The sequence below is a fragment of the Podarcis vaucheri genome (genome assembly GCF_965113315.1).
Source record: "Podarcis vaucheri genome assembly, chromosome: 3".
In the NCBI taxonomy this organism is placed as follows: domain Eukaryota; kingdom Metazoa; phylum Chordata; class Lepidosauria; order Squamata; family Lacertidae; genus Podarcis; species Podarcis vaucheri.
Window position 1 is genome coordinate 672,279 of NC_138761.1, and position 22,302 is coordinate 694,580.

Genomic DNA, 22,302 nt, shown 5'->3' on the forward strand with positions numbered 1-22,302 from the left:
GTCAGCCAGTTACAAATCCACTGAGTGGTAGCATAGTCAAGACCGCATTTTACCAGCTTCTTTACAAGAATATCATGGGGCACCTTGTCAAATGCCTTGCTGAAATCAAGGTAGGCTACATCCACTGCGTTCCCTTCATCTACCAGGCTTGTAATTCTGTCAAAAAACGAGATCAGGTTAGTCTGACATGACTTATTTTTCAGAAATCCATGCTGACTATTGGTGATCACAGCATTCCTTTCTAGGTGCTCACAGACTGTTTGCTTAATGATCTGCTCCAGAATCTTCCCTGCTATTGATGTCAGACTGACTGGGCGGTAATTATTTGGGTCCTCTCTTTTCCCCTTTTTGAAAATAGGGACAACATTTGCCCTCCTCCAGTCTGCCGGGACTTCGCCTGTTCTCCAGGAATTCTCAAAGATGACTGCCAGTGGTTCTGAGATCACATCTGCCAGTTCTTTTAATACTCTTGGATGCAGTTCATCTGGCCCTGGAGACTTGAATACATCTAAACTAGCCAAATATTCTTGTACTGTCTCCTTAGTTATTCTGGGCTGTGTTTCCTTTGCTGAATCATTTGCTCCAAATTCTTGAGGTCGGGCATTGTTTTCTTTATCGGAGAAGGAAAGAAGGTACCTTTTATCATATGTGGTGGTCCTGTGGAGTGGTAAAAGTGTTCTGGGAAATGATATATACTGAATTAAAGAAAGCGTTTAAGAAAACTTTTGTCATCATCAACATCATCAATTTTAATTTGTATAGTGCCTTTCTATCTTACAATACTCAAGGCGGTATACAAGCTGAAGAAACAGAAAATGTACATCTTCTAACAATCTAATGCAATACAAAACATAACTTTAAAATGGGCAGCGTACATCAAAATAGCAACATTCAACCATTAATTAGAGTAGTATAACATAATAATAACATATAAAAGTTAAACAGTAATCCGCTCAACAATTACAATAATATCTAAACTATAACGGCAAGCCACAGTAGACAGAACAATACAAAACACATTGAGAAGCAGAGGGTGGGCAAGGCAGGTGGAAGGAGGCCTTGCCTGATGGAGTCTCTCCCCTCACCCTTTGTCAGAAAACCAGAGGCTTCTCTCTTATAATGTCATATATGTGATGAATTCCCAAAGGAAATAAGAGACTGTTTACGTAGGGAATGACGGCAGCGGGAATGTTTTTGGCCCAGAGATGGAAAGAAGGTGAAGTACCGACTAAAGAAGAGCGGCAGACCAAACTGATGGAATGCGCAGAAATGGCGAGACTAAGGGGAAAGATCAGAAACCAGGAAGAACAAGTATTTTTAAAAGACTGGAATAATTTTATTGTATACTTGAAAGACCACTGTAGACAGTTAAAATCACGGGCAGGGATGCAATGACACTTGCAATGTGAACTGAACTTTGGTTACTATGATGACATAAGAGATGGATAATGGTAAAAGATGCAGGGAAAAGGGAAAAGATAACATCTTCAGAACTGGAACCCGTGTGGGGGAAGGTCTGAAGGTTTGAAAGAACCTTGATATTTTGTATGTTTTGGAAAGGTTACAGTTATTATGTATAACTTTATGTAAAACCAATTTAATTTCTTTTAAGAGCAGGCCATCTCCCAGCCGTCTGGTCTAGGGCACCACCCACTAACTGCCTCAGGCTTATCTGGATTGAGTTTCAGTTGGACACTGAGTTTCAGACATCCACTCCACCTTCCTCCCAGGGAAGGCAAAAAGAGCAGAGACTGCTTGTTGTTTAGTCGTTGAGTGGTGTCCGCCTCTTCGTGACCCCCTGGACCAGAGCACGCCAGGCCCTCCTGTCTTCCACTGCCTCCCGCAGTGGAACCCTAACCCTAAAAATGCTAAAAAACGGAGGCACTCCTTCCATGCTGGATGCCATCAGACGATTGAATCATGTTTAGCTTGTGGTCCACTAAGACCATTAGACCTCTACAATTCTATGATTCTATGGGAAACACCACGCTTGCCAGCAGCACATGTGAAAAGGATCTAAGGGTCTTAGGACACCAAAAGCTTAACGTGAGTCAACAAGGTGAGTCAGTAGCAAAATAAGCTAATGCTATTTTAGGCTATATCAACAGACGTCTAATATCCAGGTCATGGGAAGTAATACTATGTTCCTTTCTGCCTTGGTCAGACCACACCTGGAGTCCTGTGCTCAATTCCGGATGTCACAATCAAAGGAGGATATTGAGAAGTTGGAATCTGTGCAGAGAAGGGTGACCAATATAATCAAGCATTTGGAAACCTAGCCTTTTAAGGAACGATAGAAGGAGCTGGGTAGGCTTAGACTGGAAAAGAGGAGATTGAGAGGAGATAGGAGACCCATCTTCAAATAACATGATTCTCCCTGCTGTGAGTTCCTTGATGGAAAGTGAGACTTTTCTTCTTCCTGAAGCTCTTCACACATTACAAGCACTGATATGGTTTCTCCCCTGTATGAATTCTTTGATGAGCTGTGAGATTAGCTTTCTGCCTGAAGCTCTTCCCACACTCCAAGCACTGATATGGTTTCTCCCCTGTATGAATGCTTTGATGAGCTGTGAGCTTAGCTTTCTCCCTGAAGCTCTTCCCACACTCCAAGCACTGATATGGTTTCTCCCCTGTATGAATGCTTTGATGAGCTATGAGATTAGCTTTCTGCCTGAAGCTCTTTCCACACTCCAAGCACTGATATGGTTTCTCCCCTGTATGAATTCTTTGATGATCTGTGAGCTTAGCTTTCTCCCTGAAGCTCTTTCCACATTCCAAGCACTTATGTGGTTTCTCCCCTATATGAATTATTTGATGATCTGTGAGCTTAGCTTTCTCCCTGAAGCTCTTTCCACATTCCAAGCACTGATATGGTTTCTCCCCTGTATGAATGCTTTGATGGGAAGTGAGATGGTAGCCCCTAACGAAGCTCCGTCCACATTCAAAGCATTTATATGGTTTCTCTCCTCTGTGAATTCTTTCATGTGAAGCAAGGGTATACTTCTGACTAAAATTCTTTCCACATTCCAAGCACTGATATGGTTTCTCCCCTGTATGAATTCTTTGATGAGCTGTGAGATTAGCTTTCTCCCTGAAGCTCTTTCCACATTCTAAGCACTGATGGGGTTTCTCCCCAGTGTGAATTCTTTGATGGGAAGTGAGATGGTAGCCCCTAACGAAGCTCCGTCCACATTCAAAGCATTTATATGGTTTCTCTCCTCTGTGAATTCTTTCATGTGAAGCAAGGGTATACTTCTGACTAAAATTCTTTCCACATTCCAAGCACTGATATGGTTTCTCCCCTGTATGAATTCTTTGATGAGCTGTGAGATTAGCTTTCTGCCTGAACCTCTTCCCACATTCTAAGCACTGATGGGGTTTCTCCCCAGTGTGAATTCTTTGATGGGAAGTGAGATGGTAGCCCCTAACGAAGCTCCGTCCACATTCAAAGCATTTATATGGTTTCTCTCCTCTGTGAATTCTTTCATGTGAAGCAAGGGTATACTTCTGACTAAAATTCTTTCCACATTCCAAGCACTGATATGGTTTCTCCCCTGTATGAATTCTTTGATGAGCTGTGAGATTAGCTTTCTGCCTGAACCTCTTCCCACACTCCAAGCACTGATATGGTTTCTTCCCTGTATGAATTATTTGATGGGCCTTGAGTGCAGCCCTGTGACTGAAGCTCTTTCCACATTCCAAGCACTGATATGGTTTCTCCCCTGTATGAATACTTTGATGGGAAGTGAGATGACCCCTCTGACTGAAGCTCTTCCCACACTCCAAGCACTGATATGGTTTCTCCCCTGTATGAATTCTTTGATGAGCTGTGAGATTAGCTTTCTGCATGAACCTCTTCCCACACTCCAAGCACTGATATGGTTTCTCCCCTGTATGAATTCTTTGATGATCTGTGAGCTTAGCTTTCTGCCTGAAGCTCTTTCCACATTCCAAGCACTTATAGGGTTTCTCTCCTGTATGACTTCTTTGATGGGCCTTGAGCACAGCCCTGTGACTGAACCTCTTCCCACATTCCAAACACTGATAGGGTTTCTCCCTGCTGTGAGTTCTTTTAGGGAAAGTGAGAAATGTCTTCTGACGAACTGTCTTACCATCTTCCAAGTACCAATAACGAATTTTCCCAGTAGTATATATTTTATGGGAAGTAGAATGGGAGCTCAGACTATAACTCTCTCCACACTCCAAATATTTATACAACTTCCCCACTGTGTGAATGTTGTCACGGTTCCCCTTGTTCATAATTTCCAATCCATCTCCACCTGCATCAAAGAGAGAAACACATTAGAGCCTTAGGAAGAAATTATGGAAGACTGCTAATGAATGTTTGTGATCGATGAAGAACGGAAGGGAGTTAGATCTGAGGTCTTACTACAGGGTTCACTGCCTTTGTTGACTCTCCTTGACGCACAGATTGATGGGAACCTGAGATTCAAACAGACTGGCATCTTCCGGGAAGGATCTTGTTTGGCCTAATCATGGAATCTCCTCCATCTGCAAGGCCAGTTGTCTCTTTGGTCAACCAGAAAGTGATTGAAGCAGAAACACAAAACCTCACAGAAGCTGCTACTTCTTCTGCCACCACACAGAAAGTTACATTCCAGAAGGTCTGGACAGCTCAGAGCAGCCTGGTCATGGTTTAAAAAGGCATATGTGGGGCAAGAATATTTGCAGACAGAACAGTAGATTCAAGGTGAGCTGTGGGGAAGGAGAATCCCAGATGCTGTCAAGCGCCATCAAAATATTGCAGGATTCTCACAGGTGGAGGTAGGGGTCTGTGGGTTTGGGTGGGTGTGTGTGTGTATTTCAAAACATATATTATAGTCCAGCAGGAATCCTTACTGAGAGAGTCCACAATCCTACGATTCTCCTCCATGACTTCCTTATGCAGAGCTCTCTGGTCAGGATCCAGCAACGCCCACTCCTCCTCCGTGAAATACACAGCGACATCTTCAAAGCACAGAGGACCCTGAAGGAAAAGGAAAAAGGTCCTCTTCTGAGACAGCATAAAGATTATCCACTATACATTGCTCAGTTGTTTTCTGCCCATTCCTTGTTGTGTTCTTTTCATGGGATTATTTGGCTGCACGTTTTAGGTCTGGATGCCTGTTTTAGCATTTCAACTGATTTATTTTACTGTGCATTCTAATGATGGGTAATAATCTTTGAGTGAATGGGTGGAACTCCGCATGCTGTTCTTCAAATTATTCTGTCTGTGGAAGTATTCCTGTCTGCCAGACAGAACGATCCCTTCTCTACTCCCACTGTGCGATGCTTGGGGGGCGATGGGACCCTCCCTCTGCCCTACAGCCAACTTCAAGGGGCTCATGGGGGCACAGAGAGGGGGAGGAGGGGATTCCCCTTCTACAGCTGATGGGGCTGCTGAGGTGAATCCCGGCCACTGTTTGCTATGGCTTCTCAACTGCTTAAAAGCCTGATTAGATCAATATAGAAATATAACTGCACTACTCATAAATCATAATAATAAAAGTGACATTCCGAAGCCCAGTTAAAGAGAGATGGCTGTTCATTCCTGTCAGCACATAAACCTTCCTGAGTGGCATTGTCCATCTTTGTTCAGGACAGAGGCTTTGACGGAAGCCAAGAGGAGGAGAAATTCTTTCCGGCCCAGAGGCTCCCTGGCTGCCCCACTCCTCTGACTCTTTCCCCACAAAGCTCTTTCCCCATACCAGATCTGTTTCCACAGCTGCTGCTTCTCCTCCGTTCTCATGAAAAGATGGATGAGGAGGTCTGGGGGGCATCCTTCGGTCACCTGCGAGAGACAAAAGTCAAAGGGAAGCCATCAGCTCCTGCGTCTCTCAGAGCTTCAGCAGCACATTTCAGGCGACAGATGGGCCTTCGAAAAAGTCTTTCTTGCAAAGTGCATTTATTATTATTTTTATAATAATCTTTATTAAAGTTTCAAAAGGTTACAAACAGCAAAACAGAGAAAGAAAAAGAAAAAAAGAAAAAACCAAAAGAAAACACAAAAAACAACAAAAAAGTTTCCACCTTTTAGCACTCATTTTCAATACCTTCTTTTCATGACTTCCCCACGTCTCCCCTTATTGTATTCCAACTCCAATTGTTTGTTCAAGCAAGTTTTTTCCTTAGTGTCCTAAACATAGTTTATTAGTTCACTTAACCATAATTTATTAATGTAATTCTTTGTAATAAATTTAAACCTTAGTTCATTATTATACCTTAATTTAATTTAGTTAGCAATTTTTAGAATATATACCTTAACTCTTATATAGAGATATAGAAGCAAAGTAAAAAAAAAAAAAAAACCTTTCCTAAGGTTGTCCCTAATTCCCATCCACGGATTCCCCATTCTTATGATAGTAAAGAACATATAATTTTTACACTGCAAAATAAAAATCAGGCCCCCTTTGGACTTCTAAACCCCACCCTTCTCTCCCCGGTTTCAATCCCAAACCAAAGTCCAGTTAGTCCATCTTTTTAGCCTGGTGACCTTACGTCCGAGGCTCTCAAATCTCTCTCAGTCCCTTTCAGCCGGTTTCTTCGAAAGTCTCTCATACTAAACACCCAAGATCGAAGAAGTACTTTCTCAATGCTGACCATGATTCTTCCAGCAAGGCCTACTTGTTTAAAGGTGGTGCTCCAGCTCTGTTTCTTAAGTCTATATGTCCCAAATAGTCCAGTTTTCACCTTGGTCAAATTAGAGTTCATCTTGGCAGGTCTCCAGCTCTCTTTTGACTTCTGTAACGTTTCAGCCATCCCTTCTTTCTGCTCCTCCTGTTTAACAGGTATCTTTTCCTCCTCAATCTTTGGTTCCTTTTCTTGTCCAGTTGCCTGTGTTTTGAACATCAAGTCCCTTTCCAACTCAGTAGGTATGTTTTCTATTAACTTCGGGTTTATAGGGCTCGTAGACAAAACTTGGCCTTGCTCGGTCATCTCTCGCAGCTTTCCCACGAGAAAGATCAGCTCTTTCAAGCCAGCTCGTATTTCCTGTATTCCCTGTCTTAGTTCCATTCTTGTAATGTCCAAGAATCCCCTCTAGAGGGATTCTGGTTACTTAATGTTCTCTTCCCTTCCGATCCAAAAGTCAGATTTATTTGTATCAGTCTTTCTTTACTTTCAATATTTTGTTGTTGTTTTTTTAATATTTTTTATTGGTTTTACGACGTTTTTTAAACAATACAAACAAATAAAAGGACAAACAAACATGTATAATTTCATAACCTTTTTTTCATAACCCTACTTTCTCGGACTCCCCCATACCTCCCCTTTCTGCATCCCAATTTCCAAAATTATTTCAGCAACTTCTAAGTAATTTTATCAAATATATGTCCTCTTAGTCTTTTCTACAACTTAGTCTTATGTCACTGTAATCCCTTTTTCTTTCTCAACACCTCGACATTTTAGCATTCATCAATTTTATAATAGTTAAGATAAAACTTTAAATTTCTTCCAATCCTCTTCCACCGTCTCTTTCCTCTGATCACGGATTCTGCCAGTCATCTCAGCCAGTGTCATGTAGTCCATCACTTTCATCTGCCATTCTTCCAAGGTGGGTAGCTCATGTGTCTTCCAATACTTTGCGATAAGTATTCTTGCTGCAGTCGTAGCATACATAAAGAAAGTTCTATCTTTCTTTAGCACCAATTGGCCGACAATGCGCAAGAGAAAGGCTTCTGGTTTCTTAGGGAAGGTACATTTAAGTACTTTTTTCATTTCATTATATATCATCTCCCAGAAGACCTTAATCTTTGGGCACGTCCACCAAAGGTGGTAAAAAGTACCTTCAGATTCTTTACATTTCCAACACTTGTTATCAGGCAAATGGTAAATCTTTGCTAGCTTGACTGGGGTCGTGTACCACCTATAGATCATTTTCATAATATTTTCCTTTAAGGCATTACATGCCGTAAATTTTATCCCGGTGTTCCACAACCATTCCCAGTCAGCAAACATAATGTTATGACCAATATCCTGTGCCCACTTAATCATAGCTGATTTCACTGTTTCGTCTTGTGTATTCCATTTCAGCAGCAAATTATACATCCTTGACAAGTTCTTAGTATTGGGTTCTAACAGTTCAGTTTCTAATTTTGATTTCTCCACCTGGAAGCCAATTTTCCTGTCCTGTTTGTAAACCTCCATTATTTGATAATAATGGAGCCAATCTCGTACTTTAGGTTTCAACTTCTCGTGACTCTGTAACTTCAATTTATCTCCATCTTGTTCCAAGATTTCCCAATACTTTGGCCATTCGGCCTCCATATTGAGTTTTTTCAATGCCTTAGCCTCTAAGGGTGACAACCATCTAGGGGTTTTGTTTTCCAACAAATCTTTGTATCTTATCCAAACATTATATAATGCTTTTCTAACAATATGGTTTTTGAAAGCCCTATGCACTTTGATTTTATCATACCATAAGTATGCATGCCAACCAAATGTGTTGTTGAAACCTTCCAAATCCAAAATGTCTGTATTCTCGAGGAGCATCCACTCTTTCAGCCAGCAAAACGCTGCTGCTTCATAGTACAATTTTAAGTCCGGCAGGGCAAATCCCCCTCTTTCTTTTGCATCTGTCAGTATTTTAAATTTTATTCTGGGCTTTTTGCCCTGCCAGACAAATTTCGCAATATCTTTCTGCCACCTCTTGAAACAGTCCATCTTGTCAAGAATCTGCAAAGTTTGGAACAAAAATAACATTCTAGGCAATACATTCATCTTAATAACTGCAATTCGGCCTAACATTGACAATTTCAAATTTGACCATATTTCTAGATCTTTTTTTATTTCTGACCAACATTTTTCATAATTGTCTTTATACAAGTTCAAATTTTTAGATGTCAGTTGAACCCCTAGGTATTTCACCTTCTTAACCACTGTCAAACCTGTTTTATTCTGAAATTCCTCCCTCTCCATAACTGTCAATTTTTTCCCCAAAACTTTAGTCTTTTGTTTATTCAGTTTAAATCCGGCCACCTGACCAAATTCTTGAATTATCTCCAACACCCTTTTTGTACTAGTATCTGGCTCTTGTAGAGTTAGTACCAAATCGTCTGCAAAAGCTCTTAACTTGTAATGTTTTGCTCCGACCTGTACACCTTTAACTTGCTGGTCATCTCTAATCATATTTAGCAACACCTCCAGAACCGAGATAAAAAGTAGTGGGGAGATTGGGCACCCCTGTCGTGTCCCTTTTTCTATCTTAAGTTCTTCAGTTATCACATTATTTACAATCAACTTAGCTTTTTGTTCAGAATATATCGCACCCATACCATTCTCAAATCCTTGGCCTACCCCCATCCCATGAAGATTCTTTTTCATAAAACTCCAAGAAATGTTGTCAAAGGCTTTCTCTGCGTCCACAAATATCAGTACTGCTTTAGTATTTATGTTCACCTCCAATAGTTCCAAAATGTCTATTATATTCCTCACATTGTCTGATAAATGTCTTTTTGGGAGGAAGCCTGCTTGGTCCTTATGAATCCATCAACACTTTTTTCAATCTTTTTGCCAAAATGTCTGCAAAAATTTTGTAATCCACATTAAGTAATGATATTGGGCGGTAGTTCTTAAGCTGAGTCTTTTCAGTCTCTGTCTTTGGTATGAGTGTAATGTAAGCTTCTTTCCATGATTCTGGCGCCCCTTTCCCCTCCAAAATCTCGTTACAGACTTCCTTTAACGGTTGTACCAACCACTCTTTCAAAGCTTTATAGTATCTGGAAGTCAGTCCATCTGGTCCTGGAGATTTGCCCAATTGCATGTTCTGAATGGCACCTTCTATCTCTTGTTCTGTTATTCTCTGGTTTAGATCCACCTTACTTTGATAAGAGATTTTTTGTAATCCATATTTTTTAAGGAACTCATCTATGTCCTCTTCATTCTGCGGTCCTTGTGAATATAATTTTTTAAAGTAGCTCAAAAAACAGTTTCTAATCTCGTTGGGTTTAGTTATATTCTTTCCATCCACTTCTAGATTTGTAACTGTATTTAATTTCTGTCTTTTCTTCAATTGCCAAGCCAGAAGTTTGCCACATTTATCCGCAGATTCAAATGTCTTTTGTCTCATTTGTTTTATCTTCCACTCAATCTCTTGATTCATCAATTCCATATATTGTGTCTGGTATAACTTAATCTCTCTCAAAATCTCCTGGGACTTTGGTTTTGATCTCAATTTCTTCTCTCCTTCTTTTATCTTTTCCAAGATCTTTTCCTTCTTCTCATTTTGCTTTCTCTTTTTCACTGAATTTTGTTGAATTAAGAATCCTCGCATCACAGCTTTACTTGCGTCCCAGATCACTCTTTTTTCTACATCGGTTTTTAAGTTTATTTCAAAATAGTCCTTTAAGGTTTTTTGGGCCTTTCTATGGATCTCCTCGTCTCGAAACAGGGTGTCATTCATTCTCCATCTAAATTGGCCAGTTGTTGTAGGTTTCATTTCCATCTTCACGGTGTTATGGTCAGAGCAAGTCTTTGGGCAGATTTCTATCTTCTTGATCTTTGGAGCCAGCCCACTAGTAATCCAGATTTGGTCAATTCTGGTCCAGGTCATCATTGCTTGAGAGAAAAAAGTTCCCTCTCTTTCGAGAGGGTTTCTTGTTCTCCAAATGTCTATTAAGTCCATATTTTCAGTCATTTCGAAGAAGGTCTTCGGAAGTCTCCCTTCCTTAGAAATTGTCTGTCTTTGTGCCTTGTCCATATTTGTAGAGACCACGCCATTCATATCTCCCATGATTATTACATTATAGTCCAAATAGTCCATCAGAGTTTCATGGAGCTTCTTAAAAAATTCCGCCTTCCCTTCATTTGGTGCATAAATTCCAACTATTAAAAATTTCTCTCCTTGTATTTGTATTTCAATTGCCATATATCTTCCTTGTTCATCTTTAAACATCATTTTTGGGGCCAGTTTCTCTTTTGCATAAATCACCACTCCTCTTTTCTTAACTTTATCTGATGAAATAAATTCTTGTCCTAATCTTTTATTTATAAGTAATTTCCTGTGTACCCTGGTCACATGGGTTTCTTGTAAACAAATCAGATCCAATTGTTCTCTTTTCAAAATATGAAAAACTTGCCGTCTTTTCGTAGGCATGTTCAGCCCATTACAATTCCAACTAAGGAATTGCAGGGCCATCTTGCTATTTGTCAATTACACCTCCCACCGCACCAAGTTGCTGCTCTTCCTCTGATGGTAGATTAAGTCCAAACGATAGATTCAGGATATCTACCGCCCCTTTTACCTCTGAAGTTGGGTCTACCGTTCCCTTCTGCAAATCCTCGTGGTTTTTCTCCAGAAATTTCTCTTTGTCTTGGATTGTCTTTATTTTCACCTTCTTTCCCTTGTAGTTAAAGGACAGTCCTTGTGGGAACTCCCAACTAAAAAGTATGTTGTTCCTTTTCAGCAGGTAGACCAGATCTTTGTAGAAGGTTCTCACCTCAAGAATATATTTAGGGATGTCCTTGAAGATTTGTATATGAGAATTTCCAATTTCCAAGGCCTTTTGGTAATGTAGTTTTAATATTTTGTCCCTTTCTTCCTTGGATCTAAAGGTAATCAGACAGTCCCTCGGAGTCTTTCTGTTCTGTCTCCTGCCCAATCTAAATGCTGTTGTTATCTTAAATTCTTCCTCCTGCAGTTCTTCCTGCCAAAAGTCAGAAAACTCTTGTGTGAGGAACTCCGCAAGGCTGTCCCCTTCACTTTCAGGAACTAATCTTAATTTCAAATTTCTCTCCTTTCTCTGTAATTCCAGCAAAGACAAGGTAGCATCATGTTCATACACTTTTTTGGCGATCGGTTCTAGTTTTTCCTCTGTCTCTCCAGCAATATTTCTGGCGTCCTCTGCAATTTTACGTGTTGCAGAGTTTTCTTCAATCAGCTTGTTAATGGATTCTGTATTAGATGTCACACTTTTCATATTCAAGTCCAACCTTGCTGTTAGTTCTGTTAATTTTTGTGAATTTTCTGTGCTCTGCCTTGTCAGAGCTTCTAGAGATTGATTTATCTTGAGTAACGCCTGTGTCATTGAATCCATGGAAGTAGCTGTCACTTTTTCTTGCCCAGCTGCTCCTGTTGGAGTTAGGCTTGATATTGAGCCTCTTTTCTTTTGTTGTTGTTGCTGCTGTTTTGCTTTAGCTCTAGTAGTTATCTCCTCTGCTGGGCCACTCATGTCCCAAGGACGTTCCCACAGGAACAATTTCCTGATGGAAAATCCCACTGTCTTAATCTGTGCTCCACAACTGTTACTTTTCAACCCTCTAGAGGGAGCAAACTGAAGTGTCCAAGTGAAGGAAACAAAAAAACAAAGAACAAAGAAACCAGAAAACTTCAGTATAAATGCTGCAACACTTTTTCTCAATAGTTTCTCTTTCAACGCAGTCCAATATATTGTAGCAGCTAAATCCCAAAACTTTGTGTCAAGTAAAACTTCAACTATGTAGCCTTATAACATGTCAGAGCTGCTTCCAGATCCTAGCTCACAGAGGATCACGCTAGCCAGCGTTCACTTTATAAAAGTCTTTATTGAGTTACAGTTTCCATTTCCAAGCTGCAGCGTGCAGCTCTACGTCTTAGAAGCTAGACCGGCGAAGCTCCGTCTGAGTCCCCGCCTCCTGTACACCAACTTAATACCCTAGCCTTACTCCACCTTTTCCGCCTTTCCTTTCTTCTCTGGGTCCCTCTGCCCCCCGTGGTCTCTTCCTTCCTGGACTCTTCTGACGCTGACCCCCCGGACCCTTCTGTCTCCTTGCGGCGGGCTTTAGGACCTGGCTCCCTTTCCGGGCTGCTTACTGTGCCGCCTTCCTGTGCATTTGAACTTGGCGCGCGCGCCCAACCTTCCACTTTCCGCTTGACCGTTTCTTCGCTCCCCGATGGAGGTGTGGCCACTCCTGACTCATACCCTCCCCCCTGCGGTGAGCCGCCGGATCCCGATACCTGGCGCCCTTCCTCCCCACTGTGCTCTGTTGGGGACGCTGGCCCCGATTTCCAACTGCTGCTCTCTGAATCCCCTCTGGTCCCTTCTTCCTGGGGTGTCCCCCTAGGCTCCCCCCTTGCTCTGGCCACTGGCGCTCCTTTCTGTGAATCTTCCGATTCACTGGAAAGACTCGGAGATCTCGGGTCGTCGTCATCACTCATCTTTCCTTCGGACTCCTCCCCCTCACTCTCTGTTTCCTCCCTTGCCCGCGCCTCTGCTCCTGAACCCCTGACATCCATCCCCCCTCGAAGCCCCCCCTTCCCCCTCCCCTCCTTCAGGTGTGGGTGCTGGGTGCTCCATTGTCATGGGGCGAATGCCGGATACAGTTCGCTTTCCGTGGCGGGCATCCAACTGAAGACTTCCGGTTCTTCCTCCTTGCGCTCGTCGACGACGGTCACCTCCGCTTCCATCTCTGTGCCGCCGTGCTCGAACCCAAGATCCTCCCCGAACACGTCCAAGTCAGTCTCTGCCTCGGTCTCTCCTGGGTCCGTCGCTCGACCTGGACCCTCCAGCCACTTCCTGCGCCACTGTTCCTCTGGTCGATCGTCCCACCAATACGAGGTTTCCGAGGCCGATCCCGAGGGTGACTCTTCCGGGGAGCGTGTGTCCAGTGAATGTTCCACGTCCAATTCAAACCCGTGGAACGTGCTGGATGAAAGTGTCGGTGTGAAAAGCCAGTCGTCGAAAAAGTCGGCTGGCATGGGCCTGTGTGGGAAGAGGGCATGAAATTCGTCCTTGAGCAGAGGGTCTTCCAAAGCGTAGCCCTGCACCCAGCAATTGGCACTGGCCGGGGTGCCCTCTCTGGCGAGAAGGTATTCTACCCCCTCTTCCCCCCATCTAGAGTCCAAAATCTCTGTGACCTCGTTGATGGGCTCCTCCTGTGGCAATCCCCCCTGCTCGGTCCTCTCCCGGAGCGGACTCGGTGCTGTTCCTGGCTCCTGAAATCTGTGAGGTGCCTTGTAGGGAGTGAGCACCGATCTGTGGAACACCGGATGCATCCTGGATCCCTCCGGAAGTGTCAGCCGGAAAGCCACCGGGTTGACCTGTGCCTCGACTTGGTAGGGCCCCAGTTGCTTATGCCCTAGCTTCTTCTTTGCTAACGATCTGGCCGGCACTGCGTGGGCTGCCAACCAGACCCAGTCTCCCACTTGGATCTCTTCGCCAACCCTCCTGTGTTTGTCCGCTTGCACCTTGTATGCGTGCTTAGCTAGCTCCAGCTGCCGCCGGAGCTGATCGTGGACCTCCTGCAACTCCGACGCGAACGCGTCCGCTGCCTGCGGCTCCCCCTCCCCCATTCTTTCCAGCCCCGGGAAGGTTCTGGGGTGCCTCCCATTGTTGGCGAAGAACGGCGTCATCCCTGTGGACACGTGCTTCGTGTTGTTGTAGGCGAACTCGGCGAGTGACAGGTAATCCACCCACGTTGCAGGCTGTTGATTTGCATAACATCTCAGGTACTGCTGCATGATGGCATTGACTCGCTCCGCTTGCCCGTTGGTCTGCGGGTGTCTCGCCGACGCCAGGTTGATCTTGACGTTCAGGAAGCCCATCAGCTTCTGCCAGAAGTTCGAGATGAACTGTCGCCCCCGGTCGGACAGTATAGACCGTGGCAGACCGTGAACCTTGAACACGTGATCTATGAACAGTTTGGCGGTTTGTTCCGCCGTGGCCACCTTCGCACACGGAATGAAATGTGCCATCTTGGTGAACAAGTCCACCACCACTAGCACTGCTGTCTTGCCCCTCGAGCTGGGTAGATCCGTGACAAAGTCCAGGGCCACTCTCTCCCATGGTTCGAACGGGGTTTGTAGCGGTTCCAGCAGTCCCGCCGGCGGTCTGTGCACTGGCTTGGCCCTCTGGCAGGTGTCGCACCTCGCCACGTAGTCCGCGACTTCCCCTCGCATTCTGGGCCACCAGAAGTCTCTAGCGACTAATTCCATCGTCTTCTCCGTGCCAAAGTGCCCGGCAGTGGGCGCGTCGTGCAACTGCTGCAGTACCTTGGCGCGAAGTTCGTCTCCCAGCACGTAGATGGCCCCTTTACGGATGAGCAATCCATCGCGCACCTGGAACTCGTCGTTCGTCGCCGTGCCCCTGTGCACCTCTGCCATCTTTGCTTGCGCGAAGGAGTCGTCCTGCAACGCTCGCCGTACCGCATCCAGGTCAACTGTTGCCGAAGCACATGCCCACGCTGTCGGTGCAAAGATGTGCATGGCCGCCGCTGGCGTCGCCTCCTCGAGGTATTGCGGTTTTCGGGATAGCGCATCCGCCATGACGTTGGTGTCTCCTGGGACATACTCTATTCGGAAGTCGAAGTCCGCAAAGAACTCTGCCCAACGTATCTGCCTCTGGTTCAGGAACCGCGCCGTGCGCCAGTGCTCCAGATTCTTGTGGTCCATGCAGACCTGCACTGTGTGCTTGGCGCTGATCAGGAAGTGCCTCCACGCCTTGAATGCTGCATGAATGGCAAGCAACTCCCTGTCCCAGATGGTGTAGTTTTGTTCCGACTTGCTGAGCTTCCTGGAGTAGAACGCTCCCGGCCTCCAAGCCCCCTGCGGGTCTTGCTGCAACAGGACTGCTCCCACGGCTCTGTCTGAAGCGTCCATCTCCACCCTCATCGGTCTGCTGGGGTTGACATGTAGCAGCTGCTCTTCCGACGCGAAGAGACGCTTGAGTGCCTGAAAGGACTGCTCCGTCTGCTCCGTCCAGATGAACTTCTTTTTCTTGGAGCTGAGCGTGTCTGTGATGGCCGCCGTCTGCATTGCAAACCCCTTGATAAACTTGCGATAGAAGTTCGCAAAGCCGACAAACCGCTGGACCTCCTTCCGGTTGCGCGGGCTTTTCCAATCCAACACCGCGCGAACCTTGGCGCTGTCCATGGCGAGCCCCTTGTCCGACAACTTGTAGCCCAGGAAATCCACCTCCGACATGTCGAACTGGCACTTTTCCAGCTTGGCGTACAGCCTATGCTGCTGTAGTCTGCTCAGCACTTCCTTGACGTCTAGGTCGTGGGCCTGCTGCGATTCAGAAAATATCAGGATGTCATCCAGGAAGCAGACACACTTCTTGTAGAGGAGCCCCGCTAACACGTGATGCATGAAAGCTTGAAAACAGTGGGAGCCATTTTGCAGTCCAAACGGCATAACTCTGTATTCGTAGGTGACCAGGGGCGTGAACATGGCTGTCTTCCACTCATCGCCTTCCCACATGCGAATGAGGTTGTACGCCCCTCGCAGGTCCAACTTGGTGAACACGCGTCCTTTGCGCACCATCGCGAGGAGGTCGTCGATCCTGGGCATGGGGAAATCCGACGGCTTGGTCATCGCGTTCAAGGTCCGATAGTCCACTACGAGTCTTTTTTGGGGCGTGTCCTTCTTCTTGACAAAGAATACAGGACTGCCCCCCACTGCCTTGGACTCTCGGATGAAACCGCGCTCCAAATTATGATCTATGAACTCTTTTAGTTCCTGTAGTTCGTCCTCAGACATGGAATACAGCTTCCCTTTTGGCAGCGCCGCCCCTGGCAGGAGGTCAATCTTGCAGTCATATGGCCTGTGTGGGGGTAGCTTGTCCGCCTCCTTCTCGCAGAAAACCTCCAAAAATTCTGCGTATTTGTGGGGGACTGCTTGCAGCGTCCCCAACTGCAGCTGTGACTCCTCTTCCTCTCCCTCCTGCCGGGGCAGGATGCAGTGTTCAGCACAATAGGAAGAGCCGAAGATCAGCTGCCGCTGGTACCAAGCCAGCGTCGGACTGTGCCTGTCCAGCCAACTCATGCCCAATACAATAGGCGTGTCCGACAGTTGGGTGACATTAAAACTGATGACTTCCCTGTGATTTCCAAGTCGCATCACCATTGGTGGCGTTTGCTTCACCACCTGCCCCCCTAGCAACTCCCTGCCATCCACCGTGACGACCTGTAGGGGCAGCGTGGCAGGCAGCAACTGTATAGCGTGCCGATCGACAAAGTCTTGCCCTATAAAGTCCGCATTGCTTCCTGAGTCAACGGTGATTGGCACGTCCATTGTGAGTCCATTGGGTAGCTGGAGCGATGCGGTGAGCTGCACTACTGGTTTGGGCGGGAGGGGGTCTGTGGGCTGCAAAATCTCTGGGGACTGCTTTACTGACTCGTCTGGCTGGGCCCCAGTGCCTCTGTCTCCAGCCAGACTCCGTCGTTTCCCTGCTGTGGTTCTTTGTGCTGAGTAGCTGCAGTCACCATTGCAGAGGCTGCAGTGTGCTTGTGGATCCTCTGGGGACACTCCTTCGCCATGTGCTGAGGGCTGTCGCAGATGTAGCACTTCCGGTTCCCTCTAGGAGGTTTCGCTTTGACTGCTCCCGGCGCTAGGGCTCTGTTCGCTGACTGAGCCCTGGCACCTCCAACCTCCATCGGTTCCGCTCCCCCTCCTGGCGGAGGTGTGGATTGCGCACGCGCTGCTTCCCTGGGAACGAAGGAAAATCCTCTCGCTGGCTCTCGCCCTCCACGCCCTTCGTCCCTGCTCCATGGACGTTCTTCCAGACGCACCCCAATCGTCAGCGCCCTCTGAACGATCTCCTGCGTGCTCTGGGGTCTCTCCCCCCTCGCAATTTCGTCTTTAACCGCGCCGCTCAAGCCTTCCCAAAAAAGGTTTCTGACTGGAGCCGAATCTCTGTCCCATTCCAGGGCACTGACCAGTGCAAAAAAGCGGGCATGATACTGCCTTACACTGGCCCTCCCCTGCTTCAGTCCATGTATCTCTTTCCGGGCAAGATCCACGTCTATGCTTGATAAAAAGCACGCATCCATTGCTTTAATGAAGGCATCCGCACTTCGGAGCGCCGGATCCTTATCTCTCCACAAATTGCGCAGCCATGCTTTAGCATCTCCATGCAAATGGAACAGGATAAACCCCACCTTCTCTTGCTCATCTCGAAAGTCCTTATCCAGCAGTTGCAGCGCACACTGTACATCTGCTCGGAAGTTGGGGTACTGTTGTAAATTCCCATCGAAGTGAGATACTAGACCGCCTGCTCTTCTCCCCAACCCAATTCCCTCCGGTCTGGGTGTCAGTTGCCCTTGCTTCGTAAGCATTTCCAACCTGATCTGGAGATCCTTGTAGGCGGCAGCTGCTTCCCCCTCTCTCTTCCTGGATGCGAGTATCTCGGCATTCAGTTGTGTCACTGCGTCTTGCAGATCCGCTATCTGCTGTTCGGCAGTCATCTCGTCTGCTGTTCGTGAGCTCGCGAGTAGGCACCAGTCTTCACCCCTCGCTGCGAGGCTTTAGGTGCCAAAACTACTGAGACGGAGCTTACTGTCAGAGCTGCTTCCAGATCCTAGCTCACAGAGGATCACGCTAGCCAGCGTTCACTTTATAAAAGTCTTTATTGAGTTACAGTTTCCATTTCCAAGCTGCAGTGTGCAGCTCTACGTCTTAGAAGCTAGACCGGCGAAGCTCCATCTGAGTCCCCGCCTCCTGTACACCAACTTAATACCCTAGCCTTACTCCACCTTTTCCACCTTTCCTTTCTTCTCTGGGTCCCTCTGCCCCCCGTGGTCTCTTCCTTCCTGGACTCTTCTGACGCTGACCCCCCGGACCCTTCTGTCTCCTTGCGGCGGGCTTTAGGACCTGGCTCCCTTTCCGGGCTGCTTACTGTGCCGCCTTCCTGTGCATTTGAACTTGGCGCGTGCGCCCAACCTTCCACTTTCCGCTTGACCGTTTCTTCTCTCTCCGATGGAGGTGTGGCCACTCCTGACTCATGCTCTCCCTCCTGTGGCGAGCCGCCGGATCCCGATACCTGGCGCCCTTCCTCCCCACTGCGCTCTGTTGGGGACGCTGGCCCCGATTTCCAACTGCTGCTCTCTGAATCCCCTCTGGTCCCTTCTTCCTGGGGTGTCCCCCTAGGCTCCCCCCTTGCTCTGGCCACTGACGCTCCTTTCTGTGAATCTTCCGATTCACTGGAAAGACTCGGAGATCTCGGGTCGTCGTCATCACTCATCTTTCCTTCGGACTCCTCCCCCTCGCTCTCTGTTTCCTCCCTTGCCCGCGCCTCTGCTCCTGAACCCCTGACATAACGAATTTCTAAAGTCAGTTCACTGCCCTGGTGTGTTATTTTGGCAGTCCGTTTCAGGGGATTAAGACAGCGGAGAACTTTTCTCTTTTAAATAGATCATGCAGGTTCATAAAGTTACTTTTTCTCCCCTCTGCCCTGCTTGCTAGGGGGGAGATTCATGTCCAATGCCAGGCTTAAACAGTCCTACAATGCTTTCATTCGGATGCAGCTTTAACGTTTCGTTGCTTTATCTGTCATGCAGTCGGGGGAAGGCAGACTTCCTTAATTTTAACCTTCCCCGTTTCCAGCCAAATTTCGGATTTAAATTTTAAAGTTCCAACCAATCGTTCAGTCCTACTCACGGGTTTTTCGATCCAATTTCAATTTACAGGAAGGAATCGGCGCTCTCCGTTCATGGCGACGCGGCTCCGCTCCGCGAGCTGGGTTGCGACTCTCAGCTCCGCGCTCTCCCGATGCCGTTCCAAAGCCTTTAAAAAGGCTCCTTCGCAGTAAAGGGGGGCGCTTCTGGTGCCCACTGAGTCTTCTTGTTCACAGGCTTCCGCGCCTGTGATTTTAGGGGTCCCCCACTTGCTGTAGTGGGTAAGACCCGAACTCACGAAGCAGTCCTCCTCCGGAGCTCGGAGGGAGGACCGCCATTAAACGCTGGCGCTGACCGGAAGTCCTCTTCAATATTTTGTAACAATATAACCGGTTAGAATTTAAGCTTTCGGTTTTTTCAACTTTGAAATCTAATTTGACAGCTGTCAAAAGTTTTCTGTAGATCCTCAGCAGGCTCTTTTTACGGGTTACTCCCGGGTTTGAGAAAAGTGATACTTAATCCAAACAAAGTAAACTCTTGTCCTCCAGCACATTAGCTTAGTCCTTTAAATCCGTGGAATTTATATCCTTATCCAATCACAACAATTCTTCCCGCAACCTTAGTTGACAGATCCTTGCTTTAAACTATTTACAATAGGGGGGAAGCGGACTTCCCTTTTTTTCACCTCCCCCGCTCGTGCCAAATCCAAAACCGAGGTATTTGTAATCCAATTTCCAAATTACTCACGGGTGGTTGTTCTTGATTTTAAGTCCAAATTTTTGCAGGAAGAAGTCAGCGCTGTCTAACAAATGGCATGCGGCTTCGCTCGGAAGGGGAAGCAGAAGACTCACAGCACCACGCCGCTCCCCGGCACCCGTTCCATAGCCTTTTAAAAGGCTCTTCAAGAGTCGGGAGGGCGCTTACGGTGCCCGCCGAGTCACCATGTCCACGGGCTCCGTGCCCGTGGTTTTTAAGGGTCCCCGTGTCGCCGGCACGGCAAGACCCAGCCCCCTGTCAAGCGGATTCCCTCCGGAGCTCGGAGGGAATCCGCCATTAGCCGGTCGCGCCAACCCGGAAGTCTCCTTGCAAAGTGCACTTAGACATTTGTACTCATTTCAAACTTACTTTGGGTCAAAATACATCTGCCCTCCTTTGGGCTCTTGGCCCCAAGTGCTTCCCCCCCCCAAAGATGAACAGAACCCACAGATAGTTTCAAGAGCCACAGAATGAGAAGAAAAACTCGCTTCTCCTTACCCAGTGGTCTCCCTCTGGTGTCCAACGGAGACCTCTGTGTCTCAGAGGAATCTGGGTCCATTTCTGCAAACAGATCCTTTCCCGGAAAGAGCAACAAGGATCAAAACAGAGAATAGGAAGAAGGATTAGAACAGGAATGACCGAAGAAAGCACTTTAGGGGAGCAGATCTCAACCCTTGCTTCCCAAAAGGTGGTGAGCCGTTAGGAGAGCAGTTTGGGAGATTATCTCTCATTATATCTCTAATTATAGTTCCAGCAGTTTAATAATAATATTAATAATAATAATAATAATAATAATAATAAATTTTATTTATATCCCGCCCTCCCCAGCCGAAGCCGGGCTCAGGGCGGCTAACAACAATAAAACAGTACAAAAGTACAGCCCAAACAACACTCTAAAATCATTCATTATAAATTTAATTCAAATCAAGCCACTGGCAACCATTGGGCCAGAGGTCCGCGAAGATTGCCGAGGGAGGGAGTCAGGCAGTGCCCTGGCCAAAGGCCTGGTGGAACAGCTCTGTCTTGCAGGCCCTGTGGAAAGATGTCAAGTCCCACAGGGATCTGGTCTCTTGTGACAGAGTGTTCCACCAGATCGGAGCCACAGCTGAAAAAGCCCTGGCTCTAGTTGAGGCCAGCCTAACTTCTCTGTGGCCTGGGACCTTCAAGATGTTTTTATTTGAAGACCGTAAGTTCTTCTGTGGGACATACCAGGAGAGGCGGTCCCGTAGGTAGGAGGGTCCTAGGCCGTATAGTGCTTTAAAGGTTAAAACCAGCACCTTAAACCTGATCCTGTACTCCACCGGGAGCCAGTGCAGCTGGTATAGCACCGGATGAATGTGATCCCGCAGCGAAGACCCCGTAAGGAGTCTCGTTGCGGCATTCTGCACCCGCTGGAGTTTCTGGGTCAGTCTCAAGGGCAGCCCCAAGTAGAGCGAGTTACAATAATCAAGTCTGGAGGTGACCGTCGCATGGATCACAGTGGCTAGGTCAGGGCGAGAGAGGTAAGGAGCCAACTGCTTAGCTTGCCGGAGATGGAAAAATGCCGCCTTTGTTATAGCTGCAATCTGCGCCTCCATAGAGAGGGAGGTGTCGAAGATTACACCCAAACTCTTAACGGATGGTGCTGGCACTAATTGCGCCCCCGCAAGAGATGGGAATTGCCCCCTCAATCCCATATCGCTCCGTCCCAGCCAGAGGACCTCTGTCTTCGAAGGATTTAGCTTCAACGGCTCCCACGTAACCATCCAGCCACAGCTTCCAAACATCTGGTCAGTGTGTCTGGGGCCGAGTCAGGATGGCCGTTCCATCAACAGATAGAGTTGGGTGTCATCGGCATACTGATGGCAACCCAGCCCAAAATTCCGGACAAGCTGGGCGAGGGGGCGCATAAAGATGTTAAAAAGCATCAGGGAGAGAATCGCACCCTGAGGCACTCCACATACCAAGGAGTGGCGCGATGACAATTCCCCCCCAAGCACCACCCTCTGTCCCCGAACAGAGAGAAACGAGTGCAGCCATTGAAGGACTGTGCCCTAGATCCCCACGTTGGCAAGGCAGTGGTCCAGGAGTTCGTGATCGACCATGTCAAAGGCTGCTGACAGGTCTAGAAGAATCAGCAGCCCCGACCCGCCTCGATCCAGCTGTCTACGAAGATCATCTGTTAGGGCAACCAGAGCCGTCTCGGTCCCATGACCAGCACGGAAGCCGGACTGGAATGGATCCAGAGCCAATGTTTCA

At 46.9% G+C, this 22,302-nt stretch overlaps 1 protein-coding gene across 1 annotated transcript in view; it reads right to left on the reverse strand.

The window, feature by feature from the left end:
- Positions 1 to 723: 723 nt before the first annotated feature.
- Positions 724 to 22,302, reverse strand: part of LOC309529507 (uncharacterized protein) — a 76,559-nt gene continuing 54,980 nt past the window's right edge. Inside the window, exons 2-6 of the mRNA XM_082217790.1 lie at positions 20,563 to 20,638; positions 5,709 to 5,791; positions 4,861 to 4,987; positions 3,350 to 4,280; positions 724 to 2,425 (exon numbers count right to left, since the gene is read on the reverse strand). Coding sequence (XP_082073916.1) covers positions 2,359 to 2,425; positions 3,350 to 4,280; positions 4,861 to 4,987; positions 5,709 to 5,791; positions 20,563 to 20,623 — 1,269 coding nt within the window. The 5' untranslated portion in view covers positions 20,624 to 20,638 and the 3' untranslated portion in view covers positions 724 to 2,358. The remainder of the gene's footprint in view (positions 2,426 to 3,349; positions 4,281 to 4,860; positions 4,988 to 5,708; positions 5,792 to 20,562; positions 20,639 to 22,302) is intronic.